At 68.6% G+C, this 10,678-nt stretch overlaps 3 protein-coding genes across 6 annotated transcripts; 2 read left to right on the top strand and 1 right to left on the bottom strand.

The window, feature by feature from the left end:
* Positions 1-1,405: 1,405 nt before the first annotated feature.
* On the bottom strand, positions 1,406-4,067 carry SLC52A2 (solute carrier family 52 member 2). Of its 2 annotated transcripts, XM_080803185.1 has the most exons (6): positions 3,557-4,045; positions 3,180-3,368; positions 2,949-3,064; positions 2,197-2,639; positions 1,979-2,102; positions 1,414-1,873 (listed from the first exon to the last, which is right to left on the bottom strand). In XM_080803185.1, exons 2-6 carry the CDS (start codon positions 3,307-3,309, stop codon positions 1,661-1,663), a joined length of 1,026 nt encoding a protein of 341 aa, XP_080659311.1. In that variant the 5' UTR covers positions 3,310-3,368; positions 3,557-4,045; the 3' UTR covers positions 1,414-1,660. The 2 variants fall into 2 exon arrangements, with proteins under 2 accessions (XP_080659310.1, XP_080659311.1); XM_080803184.1 differs by having other exon boundaries at positions 1,406-1,873; positions 2,197-3,064; positions 3,557-4,067.
* A 137-nt stretch (positions 4,068-4,204) lies between these two features.
* Positions 4,205-7,282, top strand: FBXL6 (F-box and leucine rich repeat protein 6; the record flags this gene model as incomplete). Of its 3 annotated transcripts, none has more annotated exons than XM_080803187.1 (9): positions 4,205-4,599; positions 4,820-5,038; positions 5,201-5,264; positions 5,560-5,691; positions 5,766-5,873; positions 5,961-6,074; positions 6,173-6,404; positions 6,491-6,737; positions 7,027-7,282. In XM_080803187.1, the coding sequence occupies 9 exons, from the start codon at positions 4,205-4,207 to the stop codon at positions 7,175-7,177; spliced, it is 1,662 nt and encodes a 553-aa protein (XP_080659313.1). In that variant the 3' UTR covers positions 7,178-7,282. The 3 variants fall into 3 exon arrangements, with proteins under 3 accessions (XP_080659313.1, XP_080659314.1, XP_080659312.1); XM_080803188.1 differs by having other exon boundaries at positions 4,880-5,038; XM_080803186.1 differs by lacking the exon at positions 5,201-5,264 and having other exon boundaries at positions 5,406-5,691.
* A 485-nt stretch (positions 7,283-7,767) lies between these two features.
* Positions 7,768-10,163, top strand: TMEM249 (transmembrane protein 249; the record flags this gene model as incomplete). The annotated part of the gene is made up of 6 exons (XM_080800176.1): positions 7,768-7,895; positions 7,966-8,116; positions 8,317-8,411; positions 9,311-9,506; positions 9,676-9,761; positions 9,978-10,163. Exons 2-6 carry the CDS (start codon positions 7,981-7,983, stop codon positions 10,161-10,163), a joined length of 699 nt encoding a protein of 232 aa, XP_080656302.1. The 5' UTR covers positions 7,768-7,895; positions 7,966-7,980.
* Positions 10,164-10,678: the final 515 nt, after the last annotated feature.

Raw genomic sequence — 10,678 nt, forward strand, 5'->3', positions numbered from 1 at the left:
CGCCCCACCTACCAGCCCCGACTCCCAAAAGCAAACAGCCATGAGAACCCCCCACTGCCCCTGCGCCTTCTCCAGGCCATCAGCACCTTGGGAGGCTGGGACCCGGCAGGCAGCCTCCTGTCCTCAGGATTGGGCTGTGTCTGAGCCACCGGGGAGCCTGGACCGTCCCAATACTCGATGCAGCCCCAGAGCAGAGGCTCCGGCACCCAGGGCCTGGGGTCCCTCCTACTCTCCTGCCCAGCAGGTCCTGCCAGGCGGGAAGAAAGAGACCTTCAAAGGCCCATGTGCAGGCCAAGTCAAGGACGGGCAGCTTCTGAAATTTGAAAAGAGCATTCCGGAGACCGGAACAATCGTGGGAAGGGTTTGCGGCAGGAGGGGAAGGAGCCACTTTTCCAGCCCTCACGGTCACTTGCCTGAGGTCCTTGCAGCCACAGGCTCCCCCCGCGGACATGGGGCCCCTTCTCTGTAAGAATAGGGTTTCAGCGCCAGACCAGTCACACCGGATCACAGCTCAGGTGTCCTGCCTCCCCTGCGGAGCCTGCCCCAAGGGCCTCTGCTTCTGGCCTGCCCAGCAAGCCCAGAGGAGGGGGCAGAAGCCTGAGCCTCTGGTCACCACAGCTTCCATCCAGATCCTCCGAGTCCCTGCCCGCCCCCTTGCCCGGCTTCGGGACTCCTTCCAGTCCCCTCGAGCCCTCTGTACAGAAGCACCCGTTCAGCACAGACCGCAATCAGTGCTACTGCTCTGGTCCCTGCAGACACTAGCCAAGCCAAGGCCCAGACTGCTCTCCCGGGGCTGGGGTGAGTGTGGGCTGCTCAGGGACAGGACTTATCAGCAGCCCAGGGAGAAATAAAGAGCATGGGCCGTTCATACGTTTGACCCCAGAAGGAGCCAGAAACGAGACACCTGTGGCTCAGGGAAAGCAGCAGTACTCCTGACCAGACGGATCCCTAAACTGGCTGGAACCTTATACCCCAGTCTCTTCTAAGCCCTATTCGCTGAGCCCCTTCTGCGGAAGGGGCTCAGGCATGAGCCCCCTGGCCGGACCCTCCCACAAGGGAACAAACAAACGCTACCATTGCCAGGTCACCAAAAAAGAGATAGCCTATTCTGTCTGACCCTCACGCCCAGCTGGCTCAGCCCACACAGCCCAGAGACGCTTCCAGAGCAGTGGCCCAGTTGGGACGAGGCCTCACCACTCAGTGGGAGACCCTGGGTGAGCTGCTGTTGGGCCGACACCGCGCTACCTCTGGGGGGACGGGGAGCAAGAGTCCAGGGCTCAGAGGGCACAACCTCAGGACCTATGAGAGCAGCCAGCTGGGGGGGGCGGGACCCCTGCTCAACAAACAGTTCAAGTCACCACTCCAGCTCAGCAGAGGTCTCTCTGCACAAAGGGCTACAGAAGTTAACTACTAGGACCCATGGAGTAACAGTGATTTATTGTGCAAATCCCACACAGGTTCCAGATCCGGGGTCAAGCCCACAGCCCTAGCTGGGCCCTGGCTCTGGGACTGTTCTGTGGTCCCCACTCTGACCAGCGTCTGCTGTGGAGTGTACAGGTGTCCATGAGTGAGCCCACGTGCGAGGAGGGCCCCCTGGGGATGCGGGCACTTGGGCGCTGTGGCATCTCAGTCTGACATCACGTCCCCCATCTGCCCAGACTTAGGAGCTACACTGGTCCACACAGTCCTTCCCGCTGCGGAACACGTGATAGATGCTGGTGGGAGGAAACATGGCAACAGCCCCAAGCAGGGAGCCCACCTGGATGGCCACGCCAGCTGCCAGCAATGCCGGCCGGCCACCACTGTGCAACAGGGAGCTGGCAGCCACCTTCACGTAGGAGAACACACCCAAGCACAGCACCCATGACAGCACCTGGGAGGACAGACACAGCAGCAGGCTGAGCACGAGGGGCTCCCTGCTCCGGGGGAACCCCCCCCACTGCAGTCCTCTTTGCTTCGGTGTCCCCAGTATACTTACCACAAGGACCACTCCTGCAGAGGTACCCACCAGGGGTGGGCAAGGGCTCAGGACTGCCAGTGCCATCAGGTAGGCCCCAAAGAGCATGCCCAGCACAGAGAGACCACCCAGCCCTGCCAGAGACCTACAGGGGTGAGCAGAAACTCAGAGCTGGCTGTACCAGGACCCAGCCCCCATCCCTAAACTCTACCCCTCGGAGCTCGGGGACCCTTGTGTACCTGCAGAGCACGCCCATGGCCAGAAAGCAGGCGAGGGGGTTGGCAGCGCTGCCTAGCACCACGGCCAGGTGGTAGGCCAGGCGGCCATAGGGCAAGCAGGAAAAGCTCTGCACCGCAGGCAACACACCATTGGTCAGCGCGTTGGTGACGGCCAGCAGGCCCAACAGGCAGGCTCCGCGGACAGAGAGCAGCCGCTGGGTCTCGGCATCTGGGCTGGGAGTGGCGCGCGCTGCTCGGCTCGGGGATCCCTGCAGTGGTGAGGCCTCTTCCTCCTCCTCCACCGCTGGGGCTCTCGCCCGCAGGCCAGACCCCGGACCCCCTGTGGGTGCAGAGGGCGGGATTGGCAGTAACAGCAGGAGAGCCTGGAAGGCGGCGGCTGAAGTGACCAGAAGAGCGGTCAGCGCCCAGAAAAAGGCGCTGGCGGGAAAACGCTCCGGAAAGTCCTGGGGGAGCCAAAGGGTGCCATTGGCGGGAGATGGCAAACATTCGAGGTGGCCTACGCCCTGCGCAAGGGCCAGCACACAGGGCAGCAGGGCACTGAGGCCCTGACCCAGGAAGAAGGAGCGCAAGAAGGAAGGTGGTAGGTGGCTCAAGAAGGGCAGGAAAGTGACGTTAGAGGCACAGCAGGCCAGTGCCAGCACCAAGGCCAGCGTTAGGAAGGCCACGGAGTGGAGCTGCCCTGCCACGGGGGCCGCATGGTGCCACAGGGGGGCCAGCAGGGCTGTGCCCACTACGCTCACTGCCTGGACCACCTGGATGGGAGCCCGTTCGCTCTTGCCCGGAGCCAGCCGCCTCCACAGGGTCACCACCAACAGACCCAGGTTCCCCACCGCCACAAGCACAGAGAGGTATGACGGCAGACTCCAACCTGCCGGGAAGGGAGAGAGCCAAGTCAGGAGCTAGGTGCTAAGGCACGGTGCGCCGCTGCAACCGGCCTCCCCTGGCCCACCCGAAGCCTCACTTCCCCGCACACTCCCACTTACCCTCCGGAAGGTCCTTCACCACGACGGGGAGCTCCACCCAGATCCCGTTGACGGCAGCCCAGGAGCCCATGCCAAAGAGGGCTACCAGCAGGTGGGTCAACACCAGACGGCCCAGTGGGGGTGCTGCCATTCGGCCCAAGGCGGGGCCCTTCAGAACAGGTCAGGGGCACGCCCGCTCCTCTTCCCCACCTGGACCCAAGGAAAAGGCTTCAGCTCTCCTGGGAACTAAGACCATCTCGAAAGGAACAGACACGCACGCGGGAGCACAGATCAAAGACACAGAACTGGAGTCAGAACAGGGTCCGGCCGCCTGGACCAGGGAACCTGGAGGGTGCGCGGGGGTGGGGAGGCATGGGGACGGCAGGGGCCAAACATACCGGACGGCACGCCGGGCCCAAGCAGCCACGACCCCAGAAGAAAATGAGGAAAAACGGACTCCACCTTCGGGTCTGAGCTGGTGAGACCACCACCCTCACCCCAAAACGGACACGGACTCCGGGACAGGGCACCGCTAAGGCGCCACGCACACCCGTGCTGCTCCTGCGCCCCAATGGGAGCCCGACGCTTCTGCGAGACCCACGACAGCGGGAGCGAAGTCGGGCTCCGCGGGGAGCGGCGGGCCGGGACCGGCCCTCGCGGCGTCAGGCGGGCGGCGAGGAGATGCCCGGGGCGCGGCGCTGCCCGCGCCTCCTGACCCTGCACCTGCGCGCTCCCCGCCCGACGGCCCGGCGTCTCGCCACACTCGGAAGGCGCCGGCGGCGGCCTAGGGGCGCGGCCTCAGCCAGAGCCGGTGGGGCTGGGAGACGCCGGCGCGCCCGAACGAGAGGAAGCCGCGGGCCGGCCCGTCCCCGGCAGGACTCGCCGCCGGAAGTCCCGCCCCGGAAGGGGGCGCGGAGAGGGGGCGGCCCGGGGTTCCGGTCCCGCCTTTCCGCGGCCACGCCCCGCCTCCTCCCGCGGCCCCGCCTGCTTCCGGCGGCCTCAGCTCCTCCGCGGCAGCGGGCGGCCCGGGCGTGGGGCTGGGGGCGATGGCTCCCGGGGCGGCGCGGCGGGCGCGGCGCAGGGTGCGGGGCGCACGGCCGGCCGGGGCGCGGGCTCGCTCGGCCGAGGACTGGTGGTGGGACCGGCTGGTGCCCAGCGGCTCCGGGTACCACCTGCTGCAGTCGGACAGCATGCTGCTGCTGCTGCCGGGCCCCGGGCCGGCCCGCCCCCGCGCGCAAAGGCGTGCGTCCCGCCGCACCCGGCGCCTGCTGCCCGCCGCGGCCCGCGCCCCGGCCGCCAAGGCCAGGCCTAGAGCGGCGCCCGCTCCGGAGCCGCCGCGGGGACCCGACCCGGGCTGGGGCGACCGCATCCCGCTGGAAATCCTGCTGCAGATTTTCGGGCTGCTGGTGGCGGCCGAGGGGCCCCTGCCTTTCCTCGGCAGGTACCCGGGCCCGTCGAGCGCCGCAGCGGGGCTCGGGCTGACCTCCTGCCCGCCCCGCGGGTGGCTGAGGCGGGGGGGGGCGGGGGGCAGAGCGCGTAGCCGAGGGAGCGCTCACACACGCGGACGAGAGAGCACCGTCCCTCGGGGGTCCAGTGAGAGCCCCCAGGGCCTGTCCTTGAGCTGAGGTGGCCGCAGCGTCGTGACAGGCCTCTCCTCTTAGAAAACCCCGCAGCAACGGCCACGAAAGGCCGGGCCCCTCAGCTGAGATCCCCCCCCCCAGGGCTGCGCGCGTGTGCCGCCGCTGGCACGAGGCCGCCTCCCAGCCTGCGCTCTGGCACACCGTGACCCTGTCGCCCCCGCTGGCTGGTCGCCTGGCCAAGAGCGGAGCCAAGGCCGAGAAGAAGCTTCTTGCCTCTCTGGAGCGGCTGATGCCCAGTCGGTGAGAGAGCCCCTCTTTTCTTCGTGCCCTGGCTTCGTTTTTGTGGCTCGGAGAAAGCCGCAGGCCCGTTTCTGCCCCCTACACCAAAGTGCCGGGATGGGCTGATGCTGACAAAGGGGCAGCGTGGGGACACTATGCAGCTCTGCCTCTGCTGTCGGCCAGGTTCTCCCAGCTCCAGAGGCTGACCCTCATCCACTGGAAGTCCCAGGTACACCCTGTGTTGAAGGTGAGAGCTCTAGGCTGCCCTGCACACCGGCCGTTGACACTTCGGGATTGCCCAGTACTTCCAGGCAGTGGGTCAGGCACCCGGATCCCAGCGCGGCCCCATGGGGATGCCTGCCCGGTTCTCCTTGCCTTTCTTTTTCAGCAGGGAGGTGTCAGAAGTGGGAGCACCCATGCTGGCCTTCCAGGGCAGAAAGGAGGTCCTAGCTGAAATAGTCGAGGGGGCTTGGCGTCAGCCGCTGGTTTCTTTCCTTCGCGGACCAGAGACCCGATCTCGGCTGGTGCTCTGTCTTCCACAGCTGGTTAGCGAGTGCTGTCCTCGGCTCACCTTCCTCAAGCTTTCTGACTGCCATGGCGTGACCCCCGACACTCTGGTCATGCTGGCTAAGGCCTGCTCCCAGCTCCACAGCCTGGACATACAGCACTCCATGGTGAGCCCAGTGTCCCCAGGGGTCCTGAAGAAGCCTGGGCCGAAGTGACGGGTGCCCATGTGCTGGGTTCCCAGGTGGAGTCCACAGCTGTGGTGAATTTCCTGGAGGAGGCAGGGCCCCGAATGCGCAAGTTGTGGCTGACCTACAGCTCCCAGACGACAGCCATCTTGGGTGCGCTGCTGGTAGGTTGGTGGCAGGCGGGAGCAGAGCCCAGTGCCGAGCCGGGGACTGCCAGGCCGCTGAGCCTGCGCTCTGCGACCCCTCTGCAGGGCAGCTGTTGCCCCCGGCTCCAGGTCCTGGAGGTGAGCACCGGCATCAGTCGCAGCAGTACTCCTCTCCAGCTGCCGGTGGAGGCCCTGCAGAAGGGCTGCCCCCAGCTGCAGGTACTGACGCCCCGCCTCTCGCACCTGCTGGGGCCTGATGCCCCGCCTCCCCCGCCTGCCACCCTCCCTCCCCATCTGCAGCCTGGGCCTCGCTCCAGGTGCTGCGGCTGCTGAACCTGATGTGGCTGCCCAAGCCTTCCGGGCGAGTGGCGGCTCCCGGCCCGGGCTTCCCCAGCCTCGAGGAGCTCTGCCTTGCCGGCTCCACCTGCAACTTCGTGAGCGATGAGGCCCTGGGCCGCCTGCTCCATGGCTCCCCGAGTCTGCGCCTGTTGGATCTTCGAGGCTGTGCCCGCGTCACACCGGCTGGCCTGTGTGATCTGCCGTGCCAGGGTCAGCTTCCTCTGGGTGCTGGCCAGGTGGGACGGGTGTGGCTCCCCCTGCCCGCCCCACAGTTCGTGGACACCTTTTGTCTGCAGAGCTACAACAGCTTCACCTGGGCCTCTACGGCATGTCCGACCGGCTGACTCTGGCCAAAGAGGGCAGCCACCTGCTGACCCACAAGTGGCGCCACAGTCTGCGGGAGCTGGACCTGAGTGGCCAGGGCTTCAGCGAGAAGGACTTGGAGCGGGCCTTGGCCGCCTTCTCAGCCACCCCTGGGGGCTCACCTCCCGCCTTGTGCTCTGTCAACCTCAGGGGCACCCGGGTCACACCAAGCACGGTCAGGTCAGCATCCCCTTCCCCCATCCCTTGGAGTCGGTACGGCTTGCCTCCCCGACAGGCCTGGCTTGCAAGCTTCGAGGGTCCAAAGGGGAGCACACATTGGCCGGCCCCTGCTTCGGATGGCCCTTAGGGACACCACGGGTACTGGGCTTGGGCTTTGGGGCCTCTGGGGGGCAGAGCCAGCCGAGGCGCCTGGGCAGAGAGGGCTCCTTATGCTGGCCTGGCCTTGCCAGGGCCCAGGTCTTCCGGGAACCAGCGGCTCTGGTCCCCATGGCCTGCTCTGCTCCTCCAGCTCTGTGATCAGCAGCTGCCCAGGCCTGCTCTACCTCAACCTGGAGTCCTGCCGCTGCCTCCCTCGGGGCCTGAAGCGGGCCTACCGAGGCCAGGAGGAAGTCCAGTGGTGCCTGGAGCAGCTGCTCACCAGCCTTCCCTCCTCCGGCTAGGCAGTCCCGGACCCTGGGCGCTCGGGTGGCCACCGGAGCCCTCCACCCTTTACGTGTTCGGGATGGTTGAGCGTTTTGTTACAATAAAACATTTTAGGAACTCTGTGTGGTCCTTCAGGTGGGGAGGAGAGCAGATGTGTGCCTGAGGGAAGCATCTAAGGCTGGAACTGGCGGAGAGCCTGTGGGGGAGGGCGGGGGTGGCCTCCCAGGGCTCCGGAGGCCGCCTGTGGGCATCCCTCGCTCACTCCTCCCCAGGGCCTGAGCCCTGGACCGAGTGTGTGTCCTGCCCTCAGGGACACACACGGAGGTGAGCGGTCCGTGGTTGTGTTCCAAGGTCTACCTGGGCAAAAGTGGTGATGGAGCGGGGAGGCCTGCTCAGCCGTGGGGTTCAGTGTGGGGAGCCTGCCTGCAGACTTCTCTCCAGCTCAGGCCTGGGATGTCTTGCCACCCTCCCTTCTGGTGAGGACTGCGAACCAGGCCAAGGTGGGTGGCGCTGGGTGGTGTGGGGATACGTGGGGAAGCGCATGCTCACTTCAGGGCCAGACCCGGGGACTCGCTGCAGAAGGCGTAGTCAACAACAGCCCCTTCTAGAACACGCTGCTCAGAACTTCTAGAACCCAGGCTGCGCCCAGCCTGGGTCACCGCCTCAAGCTGGTGTCGCTCTTCTGCCTTTTGAAAGCCTTCCCGAAGGGCAGCCCTGGAGCCTTCGTTGTACCAGGTCAGTCCCACCGCGAGCCCCGGGTGGCGGCAACCTACCAGCAGCCCAGCTGACTCTGTTCCTAACCCAGGTCCCCAGGGGCCGCATGGGCGGCCTGCCCACGACCTCCGGGGGCAAGCGCTTCCAGCTCTGGGCCCTGGGACTCTTCTGCACGGAGCGCCACCTGGCCCAGCGCCTTAAGCACGACAGCTTCTACCCGTTTACCCAGCAGCAGCCCAATGGTGCGCGCGGACCGGGAAGCAGAACAGGCGGGGGCGGGGACCCCTGCCTGAACCCCCGCGGGGTACAGTCCTGCTTGGGCAGGGCGGGGTCTGGCCCCGGGATCTGATTGGAGTGGGGGCGGGGCCAAGTCGGGGCGCCCGGAGACTGCGGCGCCTGCGGGGCCCAGCTCACGCGCCGCCGCCGCGCTGCCCGCCCGCAGTCTTCGTGCTCGAGTACTACCTGGACACGCTGTGGAAGGGGGCTCTGCTCTTCGGCGTCTGCCTCGTCCTCGTCAGCTTCGGCCTCGTGAGCCAGGTGTGAGCTCCGCGCACCCCTCCCCGGCCGGCCTCCCGGGGCTAACCCCCCTCTGGGCGCCCCCCGCCGGCCTCCCGGTCCTGGACCCCCTCCGGGCACCCCTCCCCGGCCGGCCTCCCCGGGCTAACCCCCCCCTCTGGACCCCCCCGCCGGCCTCCCGGTCCTGGACCCCCTCCGGGCACACCCCCCCGCCGGCCTCCCGGGGCTAACCCCCCGCCGGGCGCCCCCGCCGGCCTCCCGGCCCTGGACCCCCTCTGGGCACCCCCCCCCCCGCGCCGGCCTCCCGGTCCTGGACCCCCTCCGCGCACCCCTCCCCAGCCGGCCTCCCGGGGCTAACCCCCCCTCTGGGCCCCCCCGCCGGCCTCCCGGCCCTGGACCCCCTCCGGGCATCCCCCCCCGCCGGCCTCCCGGGGCTAACCCCCCGCCGGGCCCCCCCCCGGGCCTCCCGGCCCTGGACCCCCTCCGGGCACCCCCCCCCGGCCGGCCTCCCGGCCCTGGACCCCCTCCGGGCACCCCCCCCGCCGGCCTCCCGGGGCTAACCCCCCGCCGGGCCCCCCCCCGGGCCTCCCGGCCCTGGACCCCCTCCGGGCACCCCCCCCCGGCCGGCCTCCCGGTCCTGGACCCCCTCCGGGCACCCCCCCCCCGCCGGCCTCCCGGGGCTAACCCCCCGCCGGGCCCCCCCCCGCCGGCCTCCCGGTCCTGGACCCCCTCCGGGCACCCCCCCCGCCGGCCTCCCGGTCCTGGACCCCCTCCGGGCACCCCCCCCGCCCGGCCTCCCGGGGCTAACCCCCCCTCTGGGCGCCCCCCGCCGGCCTCCCGGTCCTGGACCCCCTCCGGGCACCCTCCTCCGGACCCCCCCGCATGCCCTTCGGCGGCTGAGGCCCGCGCGGCTCCCGCAGGTGCTGAAGCAGGAGACGTGGGGCTTCCCCGCGTGCGGCGTGGGCGTCGGCCTGTGGCTCCTGATCTCGTCCCTGCCGCGGCGCCGCCTGGTGCTGAACCACACGCGCGGCACGTACCACTTCTCCATCCAGGGCCGCACCGTGTGCCAGGGGCCCATGCACCTGGTCTACGTGCGCCTGGCGCTCAGCTCGGACGGTGAAGCGGGCGGGGCCGGGTGTGCAAGGAACCAGCTTGGGGACGGGGGGGGGGGGGGGGGATGGTGGCGAGCCGCCCTTCTGCCCTGCGCCCCCAGCCCCTCTGCGCTCGCTCCCCGGAGCCCCCTCGGGCCCCAGAGCCCCTGGCTGAGCTGCTCGCCCCTCTCCAGCCTACGGAAGGTGCTTCTTCCAGTTGGTTCTGTGCGGCCACCAGCTCGAGCCGCTGGTGCTGGTGCAGCTGTCCGAGCGTTACCAGGTGGGTCCGCTCCAACCCGCCCCGGGCCCCAGGCACACTCCACTCCCCTGCTCCGTGCGGCAGGAGGCCTGCCACTGCTTAGGGGCTGAGGATGGGGCCGTTTCTCAGGCGGAGCCCGAACACCCCGCCGCGGGTGCCCGGGCCTTAGTGCGGGCAGCTGGTGGAGGGGGCGCCCGAGCTGACCGGTCCCCTCCTGACTGCCGCCTGTCCCCACAGCAGATGGAATACTTGGGCCGCCACATCGCCCGGAAGCTCGACATTAACTACTTTGACTGCTTGGCCACGTCGTACCGGCACGTGGTCCGCCACTGGCCGCTGGGGGCCACGTTCAGCCCCGGCCTCCTGCAGCGCAAGCCCGGCGCTTACAAAAGGCGGAGCTTCCAGTCCTACCTGGACGTGTGACGCCACAGGCAACCCCGAGACCACGCTCGCCCTTCCCGGCCGGTCTCTCCCCTCTCAGTAAAGCCGTCTCTTGCTTCCAGACAAGTGTTTCCTCCGCGGGGGCGCAGGGTGGGGGGCGCCCACTCCAGGGGCTCCCCCGGTGCACACCTCTCAGGACCTCCGGGAGCCTGCCAGGGAGCAAATCTTGGAGTTGGGTTGGAAGACGGGGGGTGGGGGTGGAAGCAGGGTGAGTCGGGGCTGGTAGCCCCTCCAGGCATCTGGACTCCTCATGGGCAGGACAGGCTGCCTGTCCCGCGGTCAGCGGCCTCGGAAGTGCGGACCAAACGAGCCACATCTAGCAGTCAGAATCGGGTCAGTCTGAGTCACTTCCTAGTCCAGTCGGCAGTGGGATGGGGCCCAGCCACAGGTCCAGCCTTGTGCCTGGGGGTACGTCTTGGACTGCACCGTCCCCGGAGTCGCTGCTGCAGAGCCCTAGGCCAGGGTTCAAGGCCTGCTGGAACTCCAGCCCCATATTG

Source organism: Martes martes (assembly GCF_963455335.1).
Source record: "Martes martes genome assembly, chromosome: 4".
NCBI lineage: Eukaryota > Metazoa > Chordata > Mammalia > Carnivora > Mustelidae > Martes > Martes martes.

What these genes read in the sequence shown, in the direction of transcription:
- SLC52A2 (XM_080803184.1), bottom strand. Translation starts at nt 3,309, where the DNA reads ATGGCAGCACCCCCACTGGGCCGTCTGGTGTTGACCCACCTGCTGGTA. An exon ending in GCCATGGGCGTGCTCTGCAG is followed by an intron (nt 2,103 to 2,196) that starts GTACACAAGGGT and finishes TCACCCCTGTAG; the next exon opens with GTCTCTGGCAGGGCTGGGTG. An exon ending in CTGCAGGAGTGGTCCTTGTG is followed by an intron (nt 1,874 to 1,978) that starts GTAAGTATACTG and finishes CTGTCCTCCCAG; the next exon opens with GTGCTGTCATGGGTGCTGTG.